General features: G+C 37.2%; 2 protein-coding genes across 8 annotated transcripts; both read right to left on the bottom strand.

The window, feature by feature from the left end:
• Positions 1-525: 525 nt before the first annotated feature.
• Positions 526-14,360, bottom strand: si:ch73-40i7.2 (FYN-binding protein 1). The gene is made up of 16 exons (XM_011473998.4): positions 14,223-14,360; positions 8,388-8,988; positions 8,007-8,100; positions 7,688-7,743; positions 7,551-7,588; positions 7,375-7,400; positions 7,011-7,107; positions 6,690-6,852; positions 4,859-4,946; positions 4,739-4,755; positions 4,415-4,478; positions 3,227-3,269; positions 2,865-3,027; positions 1,740-1,773; positions 1,431-1,468; positions 526-1,307 (listed from the first exon to the last, which is right to left on the bottom strand). The coding sequence occupies exons 1-16, from the start codon at positions 14,223-14,225 to the stop codon at positions 1,279-1,281; spliced, it is 1,554 nt and encodes a 517-aa protein (XP_011472300.1). The 5' UTR covers positions 14,226-14,360; the 3' UTR covers positions 526-1,278.
• A 186-nt stretch (positions 14,361-14,546) lies between these two features.
• On the bottom strand, positions 14,547-24,844 carry LOC101160058 (uncharacterized). 7 transcript variants are annotated; one of them, XM_078946604.1, is made up of 12 exons: positions 24,605-24,761; positions 23,713-23,832; positions 23,249-23,288; positions 21,796-21,935; positions 20,319-20,417; positions 19,735-19,866; positions 18,136-18,216; positions 18,006-18,050; positions 17,883-17,945; positions 17,439-17,529; positions 17,328-17,348; positions 14,547-15,880 (listed from the first exon to the last, which is right to left on the bottom strand). In XM_078946604.1, the coding sequence occupies exons 4-12, from the start codon at positions 21,907-21,909 to the stop codon at positions 15,501-15,503; spliced, it is 1,026 nt and encodes a 341-aa protein (XP_078802730.1). In that variant the 5' UTR covers positions 21,910-21,935; positions 23,249-23,288; positions 23,713-23,832; positions 24,605-24,761; the 3' UTR covers positions 14,547-15,500. The 7 variants fall into 7 exon arrangements, with proteins under 7 accessions (XP_078802730.1, XP_078802731.1, XP_078802729.1 ...); XM_078946605.1 differs by having other exon boundaries at positions 23,737-23,832; XM_078946603.1 differs by lacking the exon at positions 24,605-24,761 and adding an exon at positions 24,007-24,030.
• Between the last annotated feature and the right edge of the window lie 234 nt (positions 24,845-25,078).

Below are 25,078 nucleotides of genomic sequence, written 5' to 3'. Positions count from 1 at the left end.
TAGTCACTTTTAAAATTCTTTACAAACTCGTAGCTTCCTTTCCCTCTGATCTCCTCCGGTGTCTCCTTTCCACTCCATCAGCAGATCCACTCTTCGTTTCTGGAACTCTCCACCACACGACATCCACTCTCTACCCTTACCGTGTTCAAATCGAGAACTTTTTTAGGCTTACCTTCAACACTTAAGAGGAATTTCACCTTATTAACTTAAACACATTGAAATTGGTTTTTATGTTTGGTCTTTGTCTATTTTTAAAATACACCTGTGAGGTGACCTTAAAAATAATGAAATGCACCTATATAGAACATCTTAAAATATTGTATTATTATTATTATTACTAATATTTAAAAATGTCTAATAGTGTAAATTTGTTTTTTTGTAAATAAAGTTTTAATCAAACTAAACACTTTAAAATGAAGTCATAGAACTTAGTAAGAACAGTGTCCTTATTACACAAAATATATAAAAAATGTAACTTGAATTTATTTCTGTGTATATTTTTTTCTTTCACAAATACAAATTCAGTGCAGAAACAGACAGAGCAAAATCGATTTATTTAATGTGTCTCGAGTACAGAGAAATACAAAAAGCTTCAATAGTGTATTCATTTTCTATGCATGCAGTTTGATCAACAATGGATTGAACAGTTTGTTATTCTCATGTGGGTAAATGCTTTTTTATTGCATTTTTCTGGTCTCAGTTTGATTAATGTGTGTGTGATAAAAAAGTTCACTTTTTTTCAGTTCTAATCTTGAAAGTGTCTGAACCAAGTGGATCATTTATGACCAAAACCAGTAGAACTTTAAAAGTAAACTAAATACACAATAAATTATTATTTTATAATACCGGTGTCTTACTGATAAGTATAAGGTAACATTTAAGTTTAATTTAAAAATAAACAAAACATCACAGCTGGTTTTCGCTTCAATGAACAAACACATTTTTAACATGCCACTTAAAAAAGCTTAGAACTATTATAGGGTGTGCTTTCTCAAATCACAACTGTACAGTGACTGTGAATAGTTTGAGTTTTTGTATTTACATGACCACATAGTTTGAATCTTAAAGCTAAAAGAAATCAACAAAAAATTAATCAAAAATAAAGACAGATTTTTCAGAGGTTTACAGCTGGTCTCCAGGGAGACTTGTTTCCTTTTTCCCTCATTTTCATTCTTTTTTTTTCTAGCCCAGGTTTAATTCTCATACAGCTTTTTAATTTAAAGATAGTTAGTTTCTGTGCAAGAGTGTGGTTGTTTAGTCTGACATCTTTTAGTTGCCTCAGTTTGGATCATCATTGTCATAGACCTCTGTAACAAAAAACACAAATAGAAAAAGATGTGTAGCAAACATACATATCATTTTTTCTTAATTTAACTGCTTTGGTGTTGTTTCATGTTTTAATTTTTGTAGAAAAAATAATGTTTACGTACCATCTGGATATTCTACATCGTCATAAATATCTCCTTCCCTGAGAAGAAAGACAGTTAAATAGGTGAAGGGAAGCTCAGTACAAAAAAATTACAAGCTTTTTAAATGTATTGTTATCTAGAAAATGAAGTAATAGCTAGTGTTTTTTTTATTAGTATAAATAATTAAATTATTAATATATATAAATTCTCTCCTTTTGATGTTTTTTTCCTGTAAATCTTTTATATTTCAAAAGCTCAGTTTTTACGACAACAGGGAGTTTTTGTCAAAACAGAGGCTGAGTGACAGGAAAGAGTGAGGGGTTCACTTACATTTGAAGCAGAAGAGCTGCTGGCACATAACCGTCTGTGAAACAAGAGAGAAAAAAATGATAACTTATTGTTTGTTGTACCCATTATTTTCAATTTAATGCATCACGTGCGTTGTTATCTAAGAACATGTGATTCCTCAATGTGATGTGTGATACCTTAAAGCTTCCAAATTAGCTGTTTAGAAGTTGCTGCTTTATCATAGACGCTTCCTTGGGTCAAACTAAATGAATGTACAGAGAAAGCTATTCTACCAAACACATGGTAACAACTCAGTCCATATGAAGGTCTTTTTGGTCTTTTGAATCTAAAGTTTACTGAGAATACATGAACTGAAAATATTAAATCCAGGGTGTACCCTCCTTCCCCAACAGTGGCTGGGATAGGTTCCAGCAACCCCATGACCCTGAAAGGAATTAAGTGGGTTTGGAAAATGGATGGATGAGTTGTTTGGATGAAGATGCTCAATTGATTACATAGTATAATGGATAGAAGAGTGGATGAAGATGACAAAAAGGCAATATTTACTCCAACATCCATTCTGCCCTGAGAGTGGAAGGTCGTGAGTTTAAATCCTGGCTGAGTCATACCGGGGACCCAATGCCTTCCTGCTTGACATTAAGCATTAAGGGGTTGGATTGGGGGGGTTTACACATCAAATGGTTCCCAAGCCCAGCTGTGTCTGCAGCTTACCACTACCCCAGGTATGCAGCTAATGGGACTTTAACTTCTGAATGCACAATTTGCTGACTCTTAAAACAGATACAAAATAATGCAGATTGCAGAAAAACAGAAAACTGATGCTAAAGTTCACACATGCTCACTAGAGCTGAAAAGTAGTAGTTTCTAAACATTTTTTGAGCCAAGATACAGTTTTTCCTTGATAAAAATCACAGGACAGCATCCACCGAAAATGTGGAGAGAAACATAAACTCATAAAATGTGAGATTTCCATCATGGATGTAACACACTTCACACACAAAAAGCAATTTGTACCGGAACGTATAATTTCCTTCTTACGTGCCGAGCTCAGTTTCACTTCCATTTTCTGAAGCAAGTCATCCTATCAGCCAATACTAACACATGCAACAACATAATACCAGAGAGGAATCCACATTTTTCACTTACATTTTCCAAAGCTGTTCCGACAGAGATACTTTTTACTGTTGGTGGTGTCGATGACGTGCACAATGTCCCCCTGAGTCACGAGCAGATCTTTGGCTCCTGGTTTCTTTATGATGCAGTTGGGATCCACCATCATGACGTGCTGAGCTTGAAGCGGCCCGTCATACTAAAATTCACAGTCACTGTAGTTAGTTGTCAATTGTTGTCAAAGTTCCTCAAGGTTCAGCCACGGGAACCTTTTCGTTTCTCAAATTTTAATTGATGAAATAAAATGTGGGTTCATAAAGAGAACACAAACAGACAGACATTTAAACTTTTTTCCTCTACCAGTGGAGTGCTGGTTTGACGGTGCACTGATGATTTACCTTAAACTTTTTCCTTATCTCTTTTTCCACTTTTGGATCTATGCTGAAAACAAACATAGTTATTAGACATTTATTGTACAAACACATTTAGTTGACAAAACATGATGCAGTATAATCTCTAAATGGGCATCATTTCATCAAAAATTTTCAGAATTTATTAATAGTATTCCAATTTTCAGTCTAGTATATGAGATTTCTTCATAAATTGAAAAATATATAAATCTTTACGTGAATTTTGTCAGGTGATGGATTCTTATTGGACCATAGATGGACAACAGTTCCACACCAGCTTAGAAAATACTATGTATTTGAGCCTTGTGTCTTTATGTAAAACTTAAAAAAATAAAAACCTTACTGGAATAGCTAAACATAAACAGTAAAAAACTTATTAGTAACATGAAACAAAGGGGAAAAAAGGGGATAAACAGATGAGTCTATCTTAAATGGTGTATCAACTAACAGAAGAGGAAGCAGAGGGAAACCTGAAAAAAGAGCACGATTGAATCAAAGAAGACATACATTTTAGCAAACAAAACTAACTTTAAAGGGTGCCAATGTCACATCACAATGCCATGTTCTTTTATTAGTCTAACAGGATTTTTTCTGGGGAAAAACACATAAAATGTTGCAGAAAAACTGAACTCTAGAGAAATATTTATGATTTTCCTTAAAGCCAGAGCTTTGCAAACATTTATTTGAGTAGCTTTATATTTGTGCAGATCCGGTCACCAAAAAGCAGTTTAAATAATGTGCTTTTCCTCAAAAAGGGCAAACAAGTAAAAATATTTAACTATCAACATGAAAGATCTATTTCAGGGGGAACACTTGTTGACTCAACCAAGGTGTGAATTATGGGGGCCATGTTGGTGTTCTTTGCTGCAAGAAATTGTGCACCAGTGCAAAAGCAATTGTCACAAAAGAATTTTATGTGCATGCACTAAAGCAGCAAAACTTCAGCTTAAAAGTAAAATCTTGAAATGACTGCTTTTTTTTCCACAACAAAGAATTTGCTAAATGCAGTGAAATGAGGGCGAGGGAGAGAAAAACCAAGACCTCAGCTCCTGCGTCTGCATTTGGAGATGAGGAGAACCATGTCAGTGATTTCACCCCAAACTTTGATTGAATTTAGCTCAAATGTAAAATTGAGTATTTCTAAAAAGGTCATTTTTGTTCTAATTTAAGATGTACCTTATTTCAAGTGGTGGTGGTGGGGGGAACTCGTCAGCCATCGGCTGAACGTCATCATAATCATCTGCAGATCAAACATTATATTTTAAACAGACATTTAATAATACATTGCCAGAATATATAATACATTTGATATAATATAAAACAAAACAGAAAGTAAATTATTATTGTAGTTGGAATTATTTTGTTTTACTTTAAAACATTGCTCCAGAATAGCTTTTGCCTAAAAAAGCATATAACAGCATGTGACAAATATTATACTAAACAAAAATACTTAGTATGACTTGTTTTAGTCTTTAATGTTCTTTTTTTTTAATCACTCACCATCATCTTGACTTTGGCTGCAGATGAGAAGAAACAAAAAAAAAACATGTTAGTTTGAGCCAAAGACATTTAAAGGTAGCCTGTAATTCTTGATTTATGGGATTAATAGCTCTACTTCACCAGTCTGGGTCTGGGGGTGGTGGGGGTAAACCTAATGGATCCAGTTTTTTTAAGTTAAAGTCCACACATGTGTTGCTGATGTATCCATCTGTAAAAAAAAGAAGGGTTAAAATGAGCCATTGTAGCTTTAGCATGTCTGTTAGCACTCATTAAAAGACCATCCTTTTTTTATTCTAAAGGGTAAATACTGAAGAAAAAAAGACCTGAAAGAAAAGTAAACTACATTATACCACTGTTGTAGTTGTACGTTTTTTAAAAATGTATGCACCTAAATTCTTTTAGTTTTGGAAGTTAGAAAATGTGTTTTGAGTTCTCTTTCGTTGTCATTCCTCTAACAGATGCAATATTTGCTTTGCTGATGCTTCTGGAGAAGAACAGAGAAAGTCAGAAGAAGTTGGATTGTGATAGATTTATAAAAAAGTCTGTGACAGGAAACAGAGAGGAGCTGTGGTTTGTATGAGTGACAGAAAAGTACTTTGGATTTGTTCAGAGCATGTATGAGAGCTGGAATACAGTAGTGACATGTGCTACACCAAAGATCAGCTTTGAGCTCCTCCTTGTTTACCATGGCGATGGACAGACTGACAGATGAGGTTAGACAGGAATCTCTGCAGACCATGATATTTGCAGACGACATTGTGATCTGTTGTGAGAGCAGGGAGCAGGTGGAGGAGCATAGAGAGGTGGAGGTTTGCTTTAAAAAAGGAGAGGAATGAAGGTCAGCTGCAGCAAGACAGAGTGTGTGTAACGAGAGGAACTTAAGTGGAACAGAGAGGTTAGAGGGAGCAGAGGTAAAAGAGGTGGACGACTTTACTTAGAGGCAACAGTCAAGAGCAACAGAGAGTGTGGGAAAGAGTTGGAGAGGCGTGTGGAAGGAAGTTGGCTGGAGGAAGGTTTTGGGTGTGATGTGTAACAAAAAGTGTCATCAAAAACGAAAGGAAAGGTGTAAAAGAGTGTGGTGGAGGCAGTCATGTTGTTGGTTTAGACTGCAGGGCTACTAATTCCTGGTCCTCCCGATCGATCACCCTGACTTTTTTCCAGATCTCCAAGCACTGCTAGTTGGTTATTAGCTTAATCAGATGTCTTCAGTTTCTGGTTGAATCAGCACACCTGGTCCAGGTAATCAGCAGAAAGCAGTGGAGACAGAGCTGGAGATTAGTGCAAGAAAGCAGATTGAGATGGTTTGGAGTTGGACACAATGAAAGATGAGACTGATGCGTTGATGGTAAAAAAAAATGGCTAAGGGTGGAGATACCAGGAAAGGTAGGAAGAAGACCAAAGAGGAGGAGGATGTATTTAGAGAAGGAGGATATGAGGGTGGTTGGTGTAATTGAGGAGGATGCAAAGGAGAGAGTTACATGGAAGTGCTTTTGGCTGCACCTGAAGGGACAAGCCAAATTGCAAATAAATAGTAAAAGGTGTCGCACCCTGAGCGAACATTAAAAATGTATCCATGCAGAAACAAAAGCTCATTTGCTCTGTATTGTGGTATTTATGTTTGCATTTTGTTCATGTTCATTAAAAGACGTCTCAACTAAAATGATCTGAGCTGCGGCGGCAGCTGAGAGTCAAAGGGCTTTCCGATCTATGAGAGATCAGCATCTGCTGCCGCAATGGTTCACTGTTTTAGGCTTTCTATTTAAAGACCAACATTCTCTTTAGAGAATGTACATATATAGTTTCTAAGGTTTACATGAGTCTTGCCTTTTGTCATCTTTGGCCCGATTAAAATTACAATAAAACACAAGAAAGATACTTCAAAAAAATGTTATTTTATCCGCAAAAATCTGAAACAAAACTCAAAGACACACCAAATATGTTAAAAACTCACAGTTTCCATTCAAGTTGCGAGCAAGCCATTTGCCCTCAGGGTTGTTAGTCACTCGAAGAATCTCCAGAATTTCTCCCTGTCGAACGCTGAGGTCCAGTTTTGATCCTCCAATCCAGTCATGGCGAGCTCTGGTTGATTGAAGTACTTCAATCTCGCCTTGCAGCTAAAAACAGACACAACCATTTGGATGTGTATTTAAATAAATCCTTTCATGCCTGAGGCATGCAAACTGCTGCATCCAGTCTGATTTTGGGTGGGGACAAGGGAGCACACTGAGGGATCTACCATTATGTTGTGCTAAACTGATATTCCACATTTTACCTGGAAGTTTCTCCTTAACTCGTTCATTTTCATGTGATGCTCCAGAGACCGTCCCCTCTGCTGGTCCTGATGCTTCTTTGGATTTGTTTCCCCCTCTCTTAAAAGGAATGAAAATGGTCATGGAGCTCTCCACACAATCTTTCAGGGTTTAGTCTGGCTGTTTAAACGCAGCTTAAAATATAAAGTATATAATTCTGGATGGAGCGAAAGCTGACTTACACATTTTTACAACCCTTTTCTGAATTTGCCCACCCATTTTCACTGGAAATAAAATCCTTTAAGCTTTCTGTAGCAGCGCTAAAGGACTAAGCTGTAGGATTCTTGAAAACAGCAGCATAAAAGCAGAACCTTTATTGATACTTACTCATCGATGAGTTCATACACATCTTCCTGCAAAAAAAAGACTGGATCTGAACTTGTGTTGCACAAAGAAACAACATCAGATGTTAAATAATGATATGACTTATTATAAATTCGACTGGCGCTCAGCCGCCTGTATTTTCTGATGCCATGTTTATGGTATTTTATTTCTGCATTTACCTCATCCACACACTGTAAACTGTTGTCACTGCAGGACTCTGAAAAGTGTGAAAATTAGACAAATTCAGAGTTAGAAGAAGAGATTTAAAAACAAACTACATTTTCATCAATTATTTCTAATTATTTATTTGTTTTACCGTTTTTATCAAAACTGCCGATGTCATCGTAGGGGTCCTTTTCATCATCGATGTCTCTGAAATCAACATTTTTGTGAAATGCTTTGTTATTTCTGCATCAATGAAAAAACAGCAACACAGAATGAAAACTATCCAAAAAATGCTCATTCATTTGCCACCTTCTTTTTCTCTCATTAGATTTTCTGCACAAATAGTTATTTGAAAGTCTTAAGACTTGCCAAGAATTATCAGCAAGCATCTATTTAAGACTGATTTTAAATATAGCATTTTTGTGAGTAGCAGATGACATTTAAAAATGTGAAACTCCTCTGATGCTCACACGGAGGCGACCTGGCAGGGAAGCATAGTGGGCTTGCAGGATCTTTGCGGAGGCAAAGGAGGGACGGCAATGGATGGCAGGGACATATTTTTTTCTGCACCACAAAAAAAAAGCCAAGGATTAGAATTATAAATAACTTTATAGAAGCATTTTTTTTTAAATTAGATGCCAAATTTTTTAAGGGTCTTTAAAAAACCAATCCCCAGTCTAACTTAAAAACAACAATGACTGCTAAATCTGGAGCAGCTACATCTGAATCTTGATAGTCTAGTCATTTCTATTTTATTAAAAATCTATATTTTTCGTTTCCCTTGTTTCATCAAAGAAAAAAACAATACAAAAAAGAGTAAAAGCAAAGTAAGTTTGATTGATTGGAGTTACCGTCTTTTCTCTTGGGCAGTGGGATGGCAGGTGCTCGTCTGAACCTCAGATAGGGCTCCAGGTTGACGAAAGGAGGTCGTTTGGGTTTTAAAGGCCTAGCCCCCTCCGCAGGTAGAGGCTTCCTGAGTGGGGTCACTTCTCCTAAACTTCTCTGTCGGGATGGAAGAAATGTTGAGTTTGGGGAAACTCCAGGACCTTGAGGTAGACTTGCAGGCAGACCCAATGGCATCGGGGCAAAATTAGGTCCCTGCTGCCTCAGCATCAAGTTCTGAAGCATCTCCCCCGTCTGCTTGATCTTGTTGGATTCTGCTGGCTGAAGGTAAGGTCTGATAGGAGAAACTGGAGGATTTCGAGGGATGGAACCTGGTCTCAGAGGAACAGAGGCTGCCATGGAGTCTGGCTTGGGGTACCTCACCGGGCCAGGGTTTGCTGCAGGAGGAATAACTGGAATTGGCAGTTTAAAGGTCAGTTCGCTCTCTTTCAAAGGCAGTATCACTCTTCCAATCCCAGGCCGTGGGGATTTTGGTGAGCCGCTGTCCCGGCTGCTGGCCTCCGAGTTGCTAAACTTTGCCCTCAGAGCCTTCACGTCTACAGTCTCCCCCTGAAAAACAGCAGAAGACCTTCAATTCAGCTGCAGCTGCTTTGATTCTCTAACAGGAAGTCAGCAGCACAGAGCAAGGCATGCCTTCCACACTGCAACACAATAACTCCCACACCTTCTTCTACAGAGTGAGAATGCACCACGCAACAGCACTGTTTCCTGGTTGTGCTGGTAGATCTTTTTGCAGAACACAATGGTTGTCAACACTCAAAACAGCAAACACAAAAACAACAGATCAGATTCATCCCTTAAGAAATCAAACTTCTCTTAAAGTATCCTAAAAATAAAAGAAACTTAGGAACAAAGTTCAACATTAAAATGTGTGTTTTATGTAAAGCACTTTGAATTATCTTTGCATCAAATGTGCTATGGAAATAAACTTGTCTTGCCTTTATATGGATTTTTTTTCGTCATAAACATTTTTATGCTTGTCTGAAACAAAGATTAAAAATATGAAGTGACACATAAACTCAAACTCAAACTTTATTTATTTATATAGCGCCTTTCATTCCGGTTAAAAACACAAAGTGCTTAACATAAAAGCAGATAAAACGCTATTAATTTGATTAATTTGCAAGTATTGTTTGATTTGAGCTAAATTTGGAGATAATTGTGTTGCCAAGAAAATCGAATGGTTTGTAGAGTATTAGAATTGCAATATTTCTTTGGATCTGTCGTGAAAACAATCATTTTCAGAACCTGCTGTATCTCTTTTGGGATCACTGGGCTGCTGGAGCCACAAGGTATGGTTCACACTAAACAGGTTGCCATCCTGTTGCAAGGCCACACAATTCACAACAACAATTTGGAGACACCAGTTAACTTATGAAGCATGCTTTTGGACTGTGGGAGGAAACTGGAGTGCCCAGAGAAAACCCACCCATGCATGACGAGAACATGCAAACTCCACCTGCAAGGACCCAGCTGGCTTTGAACCAGGGCGCTAAGAGAGCGCTAACCACTACACCACCATCCAGCCCAATGAGAAAATCCGAAATACTTGAAGCTGGTCAAAGTCACTTGACATGATGTCACATCACTTCAACACGCACAAAAAAGCTTCTTTGACCAAAGTTTTTTTAGGCTGTGTCAAGTAACTCAACCACTCAATCATACAGTCAAGGTTTTTATTTGGAAAGTCTTTGAAATGGATTTGTTTTTCACCTAAATGGTGTTCCAAAGCGATTTACTCTCGACTTTTTCTTTTTGCTCAAACATCATTTTAAATTAGGTGGAAGCTTTGGGCTTTGATACAGCGGTAAGGAAACCAAACACAGGGTGGATAAGGTTCAGAGAGGGAATCCCCTTTCTGTTCCCCTAACAGCTACAAAAAGTCTTTAGTCTGGCTAGAAAAAGGTGCCCATCTTATGATCAACAATCAACTGAGCCCAAACTGAAGGGTTATTTAGTAAAAACTAATGTCATAAAAAGTTTTTGATTGGTAAGATACATAGTTTTCAAGTCTGTCATACAGTTTGCATGATACCGAATATTTATTTCACTAAAACTAAAAAGTTATTGCTCTCTCCTTAAATTGAGTTATTTATGAAAAAGGTTTCTTTGTTGGAAGAGTAAAGCGGTTTGTTGTATCTCCTTTTGAGGAAGCCGTTGATAAATTAAGACTGTGGAGCAATGCTAACAGCTGAGTGTCAGAACTTCAGAATTTTGTGACATCCATGACAGGTCAAATATTTCCAAACATTTTATGCAAATTTTGCAATACTATGTCAATTTTGGCCATTGTTTCTGTAACTTTTTTATTTTTTAATCAGTAACTGTCTTAGTTACCACATTTTCAATTCTTGCAGTAACACAGTACTGCCGTTTATTTTGTAATTAGGAGCCCTTTGCTGCAACACAGATATTTCACTGAATTATCCCTTGTGCTATTCTAGGCACTTTAATGGTAGACATTGGTAGTGGGGTCATCTAGACCCCACAAGACAGTGTGTTGAACTTTTTTTCTTCAATGATTTGTGATCTTCACTGGTGTCCATGGATTACATGAAGTCTTTCCACCTTTATCCACCTTTGTCATGGTAGGGAGAACACGTCAATGCAAGGGGTCATCTAAGATAGCACAAGGGTTAAGGTGGAAAAATGATAACTACAATAATTTTCTCTGTTATGATCAAATCCTACCTCACTGCTTTTTTTTTTGTTCAACTGATCTTTGTTCATTTAAGTGTATAACCTTTTTTCTGTCAATCGATGAAATGTAAAATGATGAGCTCAGCGGCTTTCATATGGTTGATCACATCTGATAAATACACTTTGTGCAGAGATGCTGACTCAGAATAATAAGAAGGCTATGAGCAGGAGTCTGAAACAACAGCGTGACATGAATACATGTACTTAAAAATGAACAGTTGACACATGAAACAAATAAGGTAACTGCAACTCTGTTAAAACCGAATGATTATTCTAGCTCCTAAGAGCATTTTATAATGTAGTAACTTTAAAAATGTTTCTTGAAAAAAGAATCTTAAATAAAAAGCTGCAGAAGAAGTTGATGAAGCTCTTTTGGTGTCTGGGTTGCTTCTGCTAAGCAGGAAACCATCCCTTCCTCTGGCGTTGTGTGAGAGCTTGAAATTTAAAGTTATTAGAAGTAATTATCATCAGTAGTTTATTTAAATTAAATAATTTCCGCAAGTTATCAGTTAACTCCTTCCTGCCTCCAACCTTTTCAGTCAGGCATTTCTCACTTTTATTGTCATTTTCCACTTTTTGGAGTTACATATCAGTCTTTTGAATTTCATTGTGATCATTTTCAGCTATTTACAGTACTGTATATTTCCATGGCACCTTTGTTTTGGAGGGGGTTGTCTTGTGAAATTTCGGATGTCAGGGGATGATCACTCATATAGAGAACCGTTGACGTGTTTTCCTGAGGAGGAACTTGTAATTTCTGATTTAAAGCAACACCACCTCAACACAGTTCAGTCAGTCGTGTAGGGTGTTAAATGAGGTGACTCTGCAGGTAGAAGAGGTAGCAGATGAGTGGTTTATTTCTTGAATTGTGTTTACTCGTTACGTATTTTCATAGCAAAAGTTATTTAAACAAACAAATATAAGTGCCTATTTATGTAAACATAAGACACATATCAATTACGAAATACAAAAACCAATCTGGTCCATTTTCTTGTATATTCATGGGCAAAGGTGGAGAAAACTGAGTTACATTTGAGGGAAAAATATTCCCAAGAGTATTCTTCCTGTATCAAAATGATTACTTTTACTAAAATACATTATTCCCAAGAGTACTATTCTTGTACCATAATTCTTATTTTTACTAGGTTACATATGTAAAGAGCCGGTACCATAAATGTGCCACATTTCTCGTTACCTTTTACTCTTCATGGTAAAGAAAGGTTTATGGTAAACAAAAAGGCTATGAAATGAAGTACATTTCAATTATGATTTTTAGTTGCTTTACTTGAGTCAAAGTTTTAACTTTACTTGATCAACTTCATTTAGAAGTTACGAACTTGAACTGAATTACCTGCTTTTGATTACTGATGTAACTAAAGTCATGCATTGATGCACCTTGTTTGATGCATTTTAAGGCGCCTTATATATAAATATATATATACTTGAACTTTTTATGGCAAGAAGGTTATGTGAACGTTGAATTAAAATCGTTTTTCTGAACTCCTGACAGTTTAAATTCTTCACAGTTCTAAAAAGGTTCCTGCTGCCTGCCTTTATTTGTGTGGGGGAGAGTTTTTATAGACTAACAGCCATGCCGTTTGTAACATGTAGGGCTTCGTGATGGAGGATGTGTAAAGGTAATTTCTTGTCAGGGTTATTTTGGTTTTTACTCTGAATTCTCCTAATTTTAGGACATTACCTCACTGATTTTAAAGCAACTCCTGACTCCAACAACCAATTTGTTGCAAAACTACGTTGATGCAACAATTGAATGTTGCAATAGTGTTTTAATCAAATCCTTTAGGGGCCTTATTTACCCTAATTTCCATACTTCTTCATAAATAGCCTCATGACTGTCTATTTATACAGTTAAAATGTAAAAGGCACCATCTGAGGAACTCCGCATATGTCGTCAGATTACAAAGTAAAACAGGACCAAGAGCAGGAAATGTTAGCAACCACACTTTCACCTCAGGTAGCATCCTGCACTGGTTGCCATGGAAGCACCCTCTGTACTAACATATTTTAAGCACTGTTTTCTTTTAAAAGTCTTTTTTTTCTTGTTATACATCAGAGCAAAATAGCATTTAAAAAAGCATTCTTCACACCACAAAATGAGTACACACCATCACACAAGTTCCAATTCCGACAAATTTAAAAAAAAAAAAGCAGTGTGTGTTTGCGTGCATGTGTGTGTCAGTCTAGTTTCCTTGATACATTAACTTAGGCAAAGCCACAGTGCAGGTGCACCCAAACCCAACAGAAAATGCAGGCTGTTTAATGCTGAAAGATGAAATGAAGGTAGAAAAAAACATAATTTTGCATTTCATAGAAATTAACTGATCTTTTCTCAGTAATAGTTTTGATTAAAACTGATGGCCCAGTCCACACCAACACAACTAAAAATGCAAAACCTTTGACAAGAATAACATCTTAATGTCAGAATTCTATATTTTTATTCTTTGAGAGCCCCTGAGGAAAAATATGTGTTGTTCATTTAATCCTATAAACTGCTTTTACAGCTTTAAGGATCTCTGTACAAGTCACAATTCATTTGAAAAGACAAATAAGCATTTGGCACTTTTTTGCAACACTAAAATTAATAAACGAATGTATGGTGATTTTTAATTGAATTTTATTGAAACAACCAAGTGTCAACTCGCAGTATACTTTTCAGACGAGCAATCAGATAAGATAACTCATTTGAGTCTGAATAAATAAAAAAATAGAAGAGTAAAAGCCATCCAACTGAAAATGCTGTGAATGTTTAACTAGAAAAGTCTGTGTAATAAAACTTATCAGCTGTTGAAATGTCAGTCAGCTCATACTTCCCCTTTTATAAACTATAAAGGAATTCTATTTTTTTCCTTCATGATTTTTATTCAAATTTCCCACATGAAAACTGAAGTTGGACCCAAAGCAAATCAAAACAATTTGTTCAAAAGTATTCTTGAAAACTTAGGAAGGTCAAGAGGAAGTGGTCAGAGAGTCAGACTAACCCGAAAAAAAGCGTGAAGTGTGTGGTAAAAAGAGCAACTGAGCAGGCAGCCAGAACAAAAAGAAAGCAGTTTGAATTCCCTCACCATGTTTGCCTTTAGTGATGGTTTATTGGTAGAAAAGTTACTCCATATCAGGAAAATCCTAAGTATCCAGGCTGAATGCTGCTGTTAACACAGCCCCATGACCTGTGTCAGGAACCCTAGTGAAAGGAGGAAATGCTCTGAAATTCACATTTGGTAAGAGGGGGGCTGTCACAAGAAGCACGAGCCTGCCACTGTCATCTTCCTGAAAGGTCTTTTTTGTTACCACACTGCCTGTGATAAAATGCAAATCTTGTCGAGACAACACCTGTATGAGTGTGGAAAATGCTGACAACTTCTGGACAAAAGCACAGAGCAGAACAAGAATTAATTTGGAGTTTTTATTCAAATAAACAAGAAACCGTGTGAGAAACCATCCATAAAATAAAAATTCCCATCATAAATTAACCTACACATTAGATGTAGAAGATGTGAGGGTTTGTTACAGTTGGTAAAAAAAAACTTAAACTATAATTATCTCACACTACAAGGTTTTAGTATATATTGAAACATCTGTTTAAAGTCCCACATTATGATTACGCTGTTTTTAGCCAAAACCAAAAAAGCTGTGTCATTTTCTAGGACATAGTCTCTGCAAAGCTGCAGTTGTTCGCTAGAAATTTGCCTCTGAGTTGTTGGCGGGACTGTTAGTGCGGTTTAACCCTGCCTTCACTTCCCATCACCCCTTTGTTTACACTCTCTCCCGCTAGCTTACAGCCCCTCACAACCCCAACCTAACATTACTGGTGAAACAAAAATGGTGAGCAACATTGGGGCTATCCAGCAGTACAGTTTTAAGACAGTCTGGAAGTGGATGCGGGATTTTCATTGATGCAGATTTTTAATGCCATCTTTTTATGTTTCTTATGTTTTAATAATTTTACAATCAGAGAGCAAACATAAATAGAGTATTGCTGTTTTCTTAAGTGGGAAAAAAAACGATTGATTCTTGCAGGAATGTGTCCTGAAAACCTTCATTAAATGTGGACTCTGATCCTAAAATAAAGTTAAAATCAAGGAAGAACAGACAAATTCTGAAGTAAGCATTTCATGTGAATCCAGATTACATCTGTCCAGTATTTTAAAGAAAAACTGTCTAGTAATCAATTTGAAATTAAGCTATAGTTGAAATGTTTTCTTTCATGTTTTGTTTGCGATCCAGCATTTTTCATGCACAGTATGTATTTAATTAATATAATAAATGTAGTTCATGATGAATTATGTTCGCAAGAAAAGGAATTCAGACTTTTACGCTAAATGTTCCCATGTCTGAGCAGGTCTTTACAACAGAGAGTTAATATCCAGGGAGTTTGATTCCCGAGCTGCATTTGTTCCAGAGGTGGGGCAGAGAGAGCCCAAAGCGGTGGGGTGCCCAACAGAAACTACAGGATCACCTGCTACACTTCTTTCTGTAAATCCAGGGTGGGGGCTGTAGCCAAAGTGAGGCTGAGGCTGGATTCCTGCAGGGAGTGGTGAGACACTTGATGGTGGCCAAGCAGGAGAGCTGACAGGTGCGGCGTTCCAGCCACCTGCACTCTGGTTTCCCAGAAACCCCGGCTGAGCCCAAGGCATCATGGTGGTAGAGTATAGAGGCCCTCCACCTTGCTGTGAGGGGAACATGGAGAGGATCTGATCTTTGGAGAAGGTTTCCGCCGGAGGCCCTGAGAAGATGAATGAAATTAACTTATTTTTGAAATCATACAAAAATGCTGTTATTCATGTATCAATACATTCAAATCAATGTGAGAAGACATGTCAGGAGCTGAAAAGATTTGGCCGATGTGATGTTTGATCTCTGATTGGAGGCACGCTGTTGTCAGCGTGTCACACTTGTGTTTCCTGACTGCAGGGGTATTTGTGGTTTCTCTCATTTGCTCTGTCTCTCTAGATGAGAGGCTGTGCAGTGGCTCTGCTGGTGGCTGACTTTCAAACTTTCTGTGCCACTTGGGCTGCCTTTTATGAGCTCCATTGTCACGTTAGAACTGCCTAAATCCTCAGTGGCATCGATTCAACAAGGTCCTGGAAACATTCCTCACAGAGTGTGGTCCAAGTTGACATGATAGCATCACACAGTTGCTACAGATTTGTCGGCTGCACATCCATGATCCCAGTCTACCGTTTCACCACATCCCAAAGGTGTTCTAAGGGGTCGAGATCTAGTGACTGTAGAGACCATTTGAGGACATTAAACTTGTCATGTTCAACCTGAACCATTGATACAAGGCAGGATGGATCTGTGCTTTCATGTTGTTGCCAAATTCTGAGTACCATCTGAATGTAGCAGCAGAAATGGAGACTCAGACCAGACAGCATTATTTCAATTTGCTATTCTCCAGTTTTGGTGAGCCTGTGTGAGTCGTAGCCTCAGTTTCCTGTTCTTAGCAGACAGAAGTGGCACCCGGTGTGGTCTTCTGCCTCAAGGTTGGATGTGCTGTACGTTCAAAGATGCTCTTCTGCAAACATTGGTTGTAACCAGTAGTTATTTTGAGCTACTGTTGTCTATCAGCTGGGACCAGTCTGGTCATTCTCCTCTGACCTCTGGCATCAACAAGACATTTCCACCCACAGAACTGCCGCTCACTGGATATTTCTCTTTTTTGAACCATTCTCTGAAAACCCTAGAGATGGTTCTGCGTGAAAATCCCAGTAGAGCAGCAGTTTTTGAAACACTCAGACCAGTCAACTTTATTCTTCGTTCCGGTACTTGGTTTGAACTGCAGCACATCATCTTGACCATGTCTACATGCCTGCATGCATTGAATTGCTGCCATGTGATTGGCTGAATGGAAATTGGAGTTAACAAACAGTTGGACAGGTGTGTCTAATAAAGTGGCCAGTGAGTGTACATTTGTATTTCTTTGACACATCTGGAGGCCTCATGTGCTGCCTGCCTGTCACCACATCTAAAATGAGTTTCATCACCACAGTCTGAACGGTGTTAACACAATACAGAGGTGCTACAATTCACACAAACCTTTTTCCTCATTTCAAGCATAGAGGATTTGTGATGCGTTTGATAATTATAATTTTATTTTATTTCTCCAATTGTCCCAGCTGGGAAAGGAAAATATGAACCAGTTTCTAATATGCAAAATAATATAGTCTTACCTGTGTATTGTGCAGCCGGGTCTATTAAAGAAAAGAAAAAAAACACAGACCTGAAGTCAGGACATTGATTCTCTCTATCATAGCGCATACAACAGTTGTTCCCTCACTCACCCAATTCACCTATGCAGGCGTTCTCTTGGGGTGACAGAGGATCTGGAAGTGGACTGGAAAACACTTCCATCAGTTCATTACTGCAAGAGGACTGTGTGGATACAAAAAAAGTACATAGACACACATAAATACATAAATAATTGTGTTTTCAATGCCTGCTGCTTTTCAACACAAAGAAGCTCTTATATCTACAATATTTATCCACAAATTCATACACGTTTTTCAAACTAAAATGTACCTTATAGTACAATACAAGTGGTATTTTAACATCTTGCTTTTTGACAAAACCTCCCCTCTGTTTTCAAATCACAGTTTTACACAGGTCTTTAGTTCTGCTGAATTTAGGAGAGTTTTGGAGTAATGACCACCTCTAATGCTCAGTTAAAACAACTGATTATTCTTTTTATCCCTGTGCCACCACAGGATGAGTGCTGCAATTACTACCTGCTGCTTTGGCTGTGATGATGGAAGCTCAGGCTCTTTCTGCACATTCCCAGTTAATGCTTCCTGTAATAAAACAAATTATGATTTCAAAATCATGACATTTGAAGAATTAAAAGAAAGTACCTGAACTGGAGAAACCAAAATGTTCTGTTCAATCACAGGGGAAACCTGAAAAAAACAACAAAAGAACGTACAGTCAAGCTATGAGAGCAATCGAACAACTTGCTCATATTGGCAAATGTATTCTTCTGACCTGTGCTTTTGTGGGTTGATCTGAAGGCTTTGGCTCCACGTTCTGGCAAACTTCTTTAATGTCATTAATAACTGGATCTGCCTGGAATCCAGAGAGGAAAACTCAGCAAACAAACTTACAAAAAATGTGTCAACAAATACATAAACATCATTTAAACCACATCCCATTTTTAGACTCTTGTTTTGCACTAAAGTCAATTTTCTGTACTAAGGATTTCAAATGTATTTATCTTATTTATTATTATTTGTTCTTTCAAAGTAACATTTGGAAAGACAGTTTATTATTTATTGGGCCAAATGAAAAACAACATGGGTGGGAATTATACAAGTTTGTTTCTTCATACAGTGATCCCTCGCTATAACGCGGTTTACTTTTCACGGTTTCGCTACTTCACGGATTTGCATCGTGCATTGTGTTCTGCATTCTGATTGGCTAAAAAGTCACCCCGCTTCTTCTCTACCTGTGCGTCAATAACGTTGCAGTTTAATATGTCCACGTACGTACAACAGCTTGCCAAATTAACATTACGTACGTGCAAATTCTCTTGCAATTTCGAGTTTCTCTTAAACCCATAGAAAAAAGAGCAACAACAACTGCCTATCACTATGTTCTTCTCCCAAACAAACACACCTGCACCGCGGGCTTCAAACAAAGGGAGAAAACACTGCAGAGCGGAGTCAGGATGCAGCGGCTTAGTCGGAAGAGCAGTGAAATACACCTGAGTCACTATTTGTCCCACTGTACTTTGTATTTTTTTCATAATCATTTTAAATTTTCTCCCGTTTAATCAAATACTCGGGTCGCGGTGGGCGGGGCTAATCTCCGCGATTTGACGCCTTCTGTTCACATTGATGATTAAATTTATATTTGACAGAACAGTATAGAAGTTATTTGTTGAAAAAAACGTTTCTAAAGTACATTTATTTGTTAAACAAAAGTTTGAGCCTGTAAAATGGTTTGTTCTTTCTTTTCAATGTATAATAGAGTATTTAATTGTATGATAATTGTAAAAAAAAAAAATAAAGGTTTCTACTTCACGGATTTTGCCTATCACGGGTTCTTTTTGGAACGTAACCCCCGCGAAAAACAAGGGTTTACTGTACTTCCTTTCAAGAAACCAATTAAATTCTACTTGACTCGATTTGACATTCCTAGTTTAATAAATCCAATGCAACTTCAGTGTGAACCATTAGTATAACTGCAAATGTCTATGATTGGGAATAATAACTCCATCAAGAAGATGGCAGCATCTTTCATCTTTGTTTTTTTTTTTAAAGCTTTTAAACACTTCTACAGAGCCAAAGCTTAAAACTCGCTTTTCCTTTCTGCAAGTTGAAGTTGAGCTTTTAAACTTGATAAATATATGCTACGTCCTTTATTGAGATATTTCTAAACAAAAACTTTTGGTAAAAACATTTTTGTTCTTGCAGATAAAGGCATGGCACTGTTTATGCACATTTATTAGTTAGTTTATTGCTCATTGGAAAAAAAATAAAACTTCTTTAATTTTACTTCATAAAACCGCAGTACCTGCAGACTACGTTGTTGCTCATCACACCTTTAATTATGTCTTATTTTAAATTTTGTGTGCATTCATACCAGGCAGGCTGTCTTGATGTAAAACAGGACATAAGAATCTTCATGTTGATAGATGTAAGCCAGAGCTCTGGGGTCGGAACCATCCTTTGTCAGTGAGCTGATCCTGCTCTTCTCCTGGTCATGAAGAACATACTGGAAAGCAAGGTTAGAAACTAAACGCTTTTGTTTCATCTCATCCTCAAATGATCGATGAGAGTTCAAAAAAAGTTATAGTGCTGCAGGGGAATTTAGACATTAAGGTCAATGCTTACCGTACATTTCCTAAAAAGAGATTTGACTCCAATCATAGGCAAAATAATTTTAAAAAACTGTATTTTATTAGGAACTAGCTTCTGCAGAGCAGCAGTAGTTCATCAGAAATGTGCCTCGAAGTTAAGGGTTGACTGTTGGCGCTGAGTAACACCCCCCCCCCCCCCCCCACACACACACACACACACACACACACACATACACACACTTTCTGTCACCCATCTGTTTACATCATGCTCTCCTCGGTAGCTTACAGCCCCCTCGCAACCCAAACCTATATCACCAATGCAACAAAAATTGTGAGCAACATTGGAGTTATCAGTGAGTTGACTCACCCCAGTCCTTTCATCCACAATTTTCAAGCCATTGGAGGAAACTTTCAGCCAAATCTTCTGCTTGTGTTTACCCTGTTTTCGTGCAACACCCTCCAAGCCCTTTTCACACACATGTGCAAGCAGACACACACACAAAAACACAAGTTTGTCTTACGTTAACATAAACATGAAGCAAAAAAAGCTTAAAAACCATCATGTGCAGAAATAAAAATGTAAAATGTCTGCATGATGAATACCAATAAAGATGGAGCGCAGCAGGTAACAATGAGGCTTGCAGTTCAATACGGTATAGAAGGTCAATATTTTGGAGAATTTATCTGCCTTAAACAATGAGAAATGGTGAATTATTATCAAAAAGATTTGAAAAAGATTCTCAAGTATGTCTTATAAAAAATTATAAGGCTTTATGATAAACACAATTTAAAGATTTAAAATAAGCTAAATTGGAGGAATAAATTATCCCAGAATTTAACAGGATAATAGAACAGATGTGTAGAGGTTGAAAGAATAACATTCAGGGCCTTTGGAAATTACTCAATTTACAATAAAACATTTAACCTTGGGTTTAAAACATGTAGTTTAAGGTCAAACTGCAGCTTTTCAAACTAGCAGAGGCTTCAGAAAGACTGCTAGTATTCACTTTGAAGTAGCACACTGCAAGTCTGGAACAAATACTGATTTGAAAGACAAAAATTGTCCAACAATATTCCCAAATTGTAAAAAAAAAATCTATTGATTTGCTGTATCAATCATGATTAGGAAAGACATACTGATCTTTCATCAACTGACAGCATCTTTAGTGGAATGACGAGTTTCAGCTAAATGAATTACTTTAAAAGTTTCCCATTCAAACAGTGTGTTGGAGTATTTGTACAACATGTATCTAACACTGCAGCTCCATGTGGAATTTTGCTGCAAAATTAGTTTGTTTCTATTAAAAAATAATTTGGTCAATTTAAGTTGAATCTATAATGTTTACTTTTTGGACCCTGGCCTCTTCAGTTACTCAGACATTCGTCCTTACAGTGCGTGTCTTGCTCTTTCCTCTTTAGCTTCTCAATTATAAAGAGCATCCTGAAAACAAACTCTCACTGGATTATACAGAGTCCCACATGGTTAAAAGTCCTGAAGTCATTACTTGCCTACAGACAAAAGCCCATTTTCAAAAGCAGGATTTTTCCCACAATCTTGTTGTTGTTTTCTTGAACCAAGTTCATTTTTTCTTTCCAAATGTCTCTTTTAAAAGATGAATCCCCAATTTTGCAAAACAACAAAATTTCCTGCAGCAGCAAGGCTGAGTAGCCCCACATTTAATTAGGCCCCTCTTTCATTTCCTGTTCTCTCTGACTTTAACTTCTGTCACATTAGTCAGTTTTTTTAAGTATGGTTTTGTTTGGTGTTTTCAAAGAGAGCAGATGAATGACTTTGAACAAAAGCATACAGAGTCAGATTCGTCTTGCAGTGGAGGACAGATCACCTTTAGCTTCATCATGGAATCCCAGCACATTTTCTCTCCACGTGCGTCAGGTACTGGGTCCAAGCCAATCAGCTTGGCCCTGTAGCGAACCCCGTCACCGTGGAAACGGGACATGAAGTCACTGATTTCTCCTGGGAACCCTGTTGATGGATAGGATGAGGAAAACTTTGTGTACAAGCAAACAAATATATATCTGCGTTTCATCTTACGATCCGTTTCCGTTCATTTGAAGAGCATTTGTGTATTTGTAATACTGATACATTTAATGCTTTAGCTCATCTGTTTGCAGAGTCTGTTTATGTCTTTTAATTTATGAATTCTCCTCAAAAAAGCAAATTGAAGAATACTGTTTAAGTGATCCCATGCCAATGTTTAAATTCTGTTCCTGGAATCAAGTGATCGGGGAAAACACTTGTGGATTTGTTTGATGTTTTTTCTGTTTTTTTGTTACTCAAAGCAAAAGAGCCAGTCTTCATCAGCCAAACACGAGTTTACCGGCTTTTAGTTACCATGATGTCAAACTGTGTTCCAAACAATGACAGGTCAGCGTTTTCTCAGCATTACATATAAAAACAAGTTAAATATAAACTTATATAAAGACACCCACAAGTTCAGATTTGGTTTACAATAGTCTGTTGTTGCATGTTTTTGAAATTTTTTGCAGATACCAGAGCAAAAAAAAAAGAAAAACAATCCTACTTTTTTTTTTTTTTTTTTGCTAAGACGTAAAAGGTTCAAACACCCCTATTTTATGCTCATACAACACTGTTTTAGAAACAAAATCACCAAAAAGGAGTGACTTGGTCCTTCTTGGTCCTTTTTAGTGACTTATGTTGGCATTTTAGATTGATGCAAAAAAGGAAAAAGCAATGAGAACAAACTGATCAATATAATTTAATAAAGAAAATATTTTATATTTCATTGTTCTCAAAAATATTGTTCCAGAATTTAATGTTTAATTTAACATATGAATGTAGTCTTTGGCTCACGCTATTGCAGTTTAGTGAGGCGATGCTGTTAAATCGTACTGCCAAAAAGAGGAAAGTTGCTTTGATGAAAAGATAGACAAAAGTCAGGAATGACTGGACTCAGGTAGCAAACAACAAGAATCTACACACATATAGCCAGATTATATATTCATAACTGTTTTTGGCTCATCAGCAACCTTTGAGCTTTTATACGTTTTAAAAAAGATGTCACATCATCATAAAGTTGTTACAGTTGTGTAATTGTTAACAATGTTCACAGACAACTTGACTGATTTGCAAATAGACTTGAGCTGCAATTTACACACCAAACAAAAATTCATTTCTTCAGGCGACACGAAAGAAAGGCCTCAAGTTTGGAAACTTTTCAAAACAACTTCAAGTACACCGCTTCGGAAAATATTAGCGTTAAATGACGAACAGTCCAAGAAGCAGGAACACGGGAAAAGAACTAAACAAAGTCTTACCTGGAAATAACTTCCCATCAGATTATTGAACTCGCTGTGCCTGGAGGAAGGACAGGGCTGTTCTTTCCAGTCACTCTCATTTATTTTCACTAAATTACAGTGATTCTTTGAGAAGAGCTCATCTCTACCGAATAAATATTTAGACTTAAACATGAAACCAACCTCAGAGGTAAAAGGGGGATCATATTTGTGACACCAACTTTTGACCTCTGTTCCTGGTTTTTTAACTAATTACAAACATAGAAAAATAAATAAAATCAAGAGGAAGCCAAAAATAAGGAAACAAATAAACAAATCCAGCGCTGCATCCAGTCTTACAGTAAATATGAAATCTAATTTCAACATCCAACTTTTTAGTCACCATTATTTTTAGTTTTTTGCCACCATTTGTATTTCACTTCATTTTAATTGGTTTGCTGACTTTATTCAACGTTGTTGGACAGAACTAAACAGCAACCTCAAACCTCTTGTGCTGGAAGGCGGCCCACCTCTGACAGAATTTTGGCCCGATGCGGAAGAACTTCCAGCTGTTTGCTCCATCTTAATCCGAGTTGAATTCAGAGCACGAAAAAGCCACAGGGATCCTGTGAAAACAAGGTAGCTGCAACTTGGCTGACAAGGGAAACCCAGATGAAGAAATAAAAAGTTAATGCAGGTTATACGCCTGTTAACCTGATAGAAACAAATATTTTAAAAAGTCTGAGAACATAATTTTCATTTTTGTGAAATCCAGAAATAAACTGCTATAGCTGCTTTACCTGTAGGAAGTTTGCCTCTACTTCAAAGCCCGCCTTTGTGTCATGTGATAAAACTCTCAAAGGTCAAGCTGCAAATATACTCGTCATATTTTAACATCCGCTGGGAGGCTCACATGCATGGGAACACTTGAGGAAAAAAGTTTTCAAATGAAAACAGAGGCCATACACTGCGCTTTCCCTCTCAGAGGATCCACTTGAGGTCAGGCATTCCCCTGGAGGACAAACTTTCAGAGTACTTTCCTAACATTTGAACCCTGGTAATTAATTGCTTGCTACAGAGAAGATAGTGAACAGAAATGTTCAGAAATTGAGGCATTTTTCAAGAAAATTGCATTTAAAGGTTATGAATGTGTTGACACTGAGAAAGAGGTCACAGGATTTACTGGAAGCGTTCTGTCTTCCGGTCCTTTTCATCAAGCTTAATTTTCAAGAATGTTCCATAAAGACTCTGTAACGATGTGTGCCATTTGTGGGTTTTTTCTATTTATTTTTTTTACTTTGAATAGCCCGCCCCTTCTGTACATTCAGTCATTTTTTTTTCCTCAAAAATGCCTTTCTCTTAATTGTCCATTGTGAATGTTGCCTCCTGTTTCTTTACCTGATTCCTAAAGTCTTCTTATTGCTCCTCTTCCTCCAACAGACTCATGTTTATTTCTGAAGCATGTCAATAACCAGACCCCTAAATGCAGGAGACCAGGGTTTGGACGGAAACTCAAAGGTTTAACAAGAACAACTGGTGAAATAAGGGAGATAATTACATTTAAAAAAAATAAAAAAAACTGTGACAACACAGATAAGAGGACAACAATGAACCTGAAAAAATAGAAACTTGTTACCGGTAGATACACTGAGGATAATTAACCTAAGTAAAGGCAGCTGAGGATAATTAACCTAAGTAAAGGCAGCTGTGGATAATTAGCAAATGAAATGCGGTGAGACTGACAAAAGGAACACAACCACACAAGACAGAAAACCAAAAATACGACAGAAAACAAAGCAGACAAAGGGCTCCAATCTCTACAAGATAAAATATAGATCTAACTTCCTTATATCATCTTGTATTTACTCAAAA

The sequence above is a fragment of the Oryzias latipes genome, chromosome 4 (assembly GCF_053564925.1).
Source record: "Oryzias latipes strain Hd-rR chromosome 4, Olatipes_Hd-rR_3.1".
Taxonomy (NCBI): Eukaryota; Metazoa; Chordata; class Actinopteri; order Beloniformes; family Adrianichthyidae; genus Oryzias; species Oryzias latipes.
This window is presented reverse-complemented; position numbering and strand designations above follow the sequence as displayed.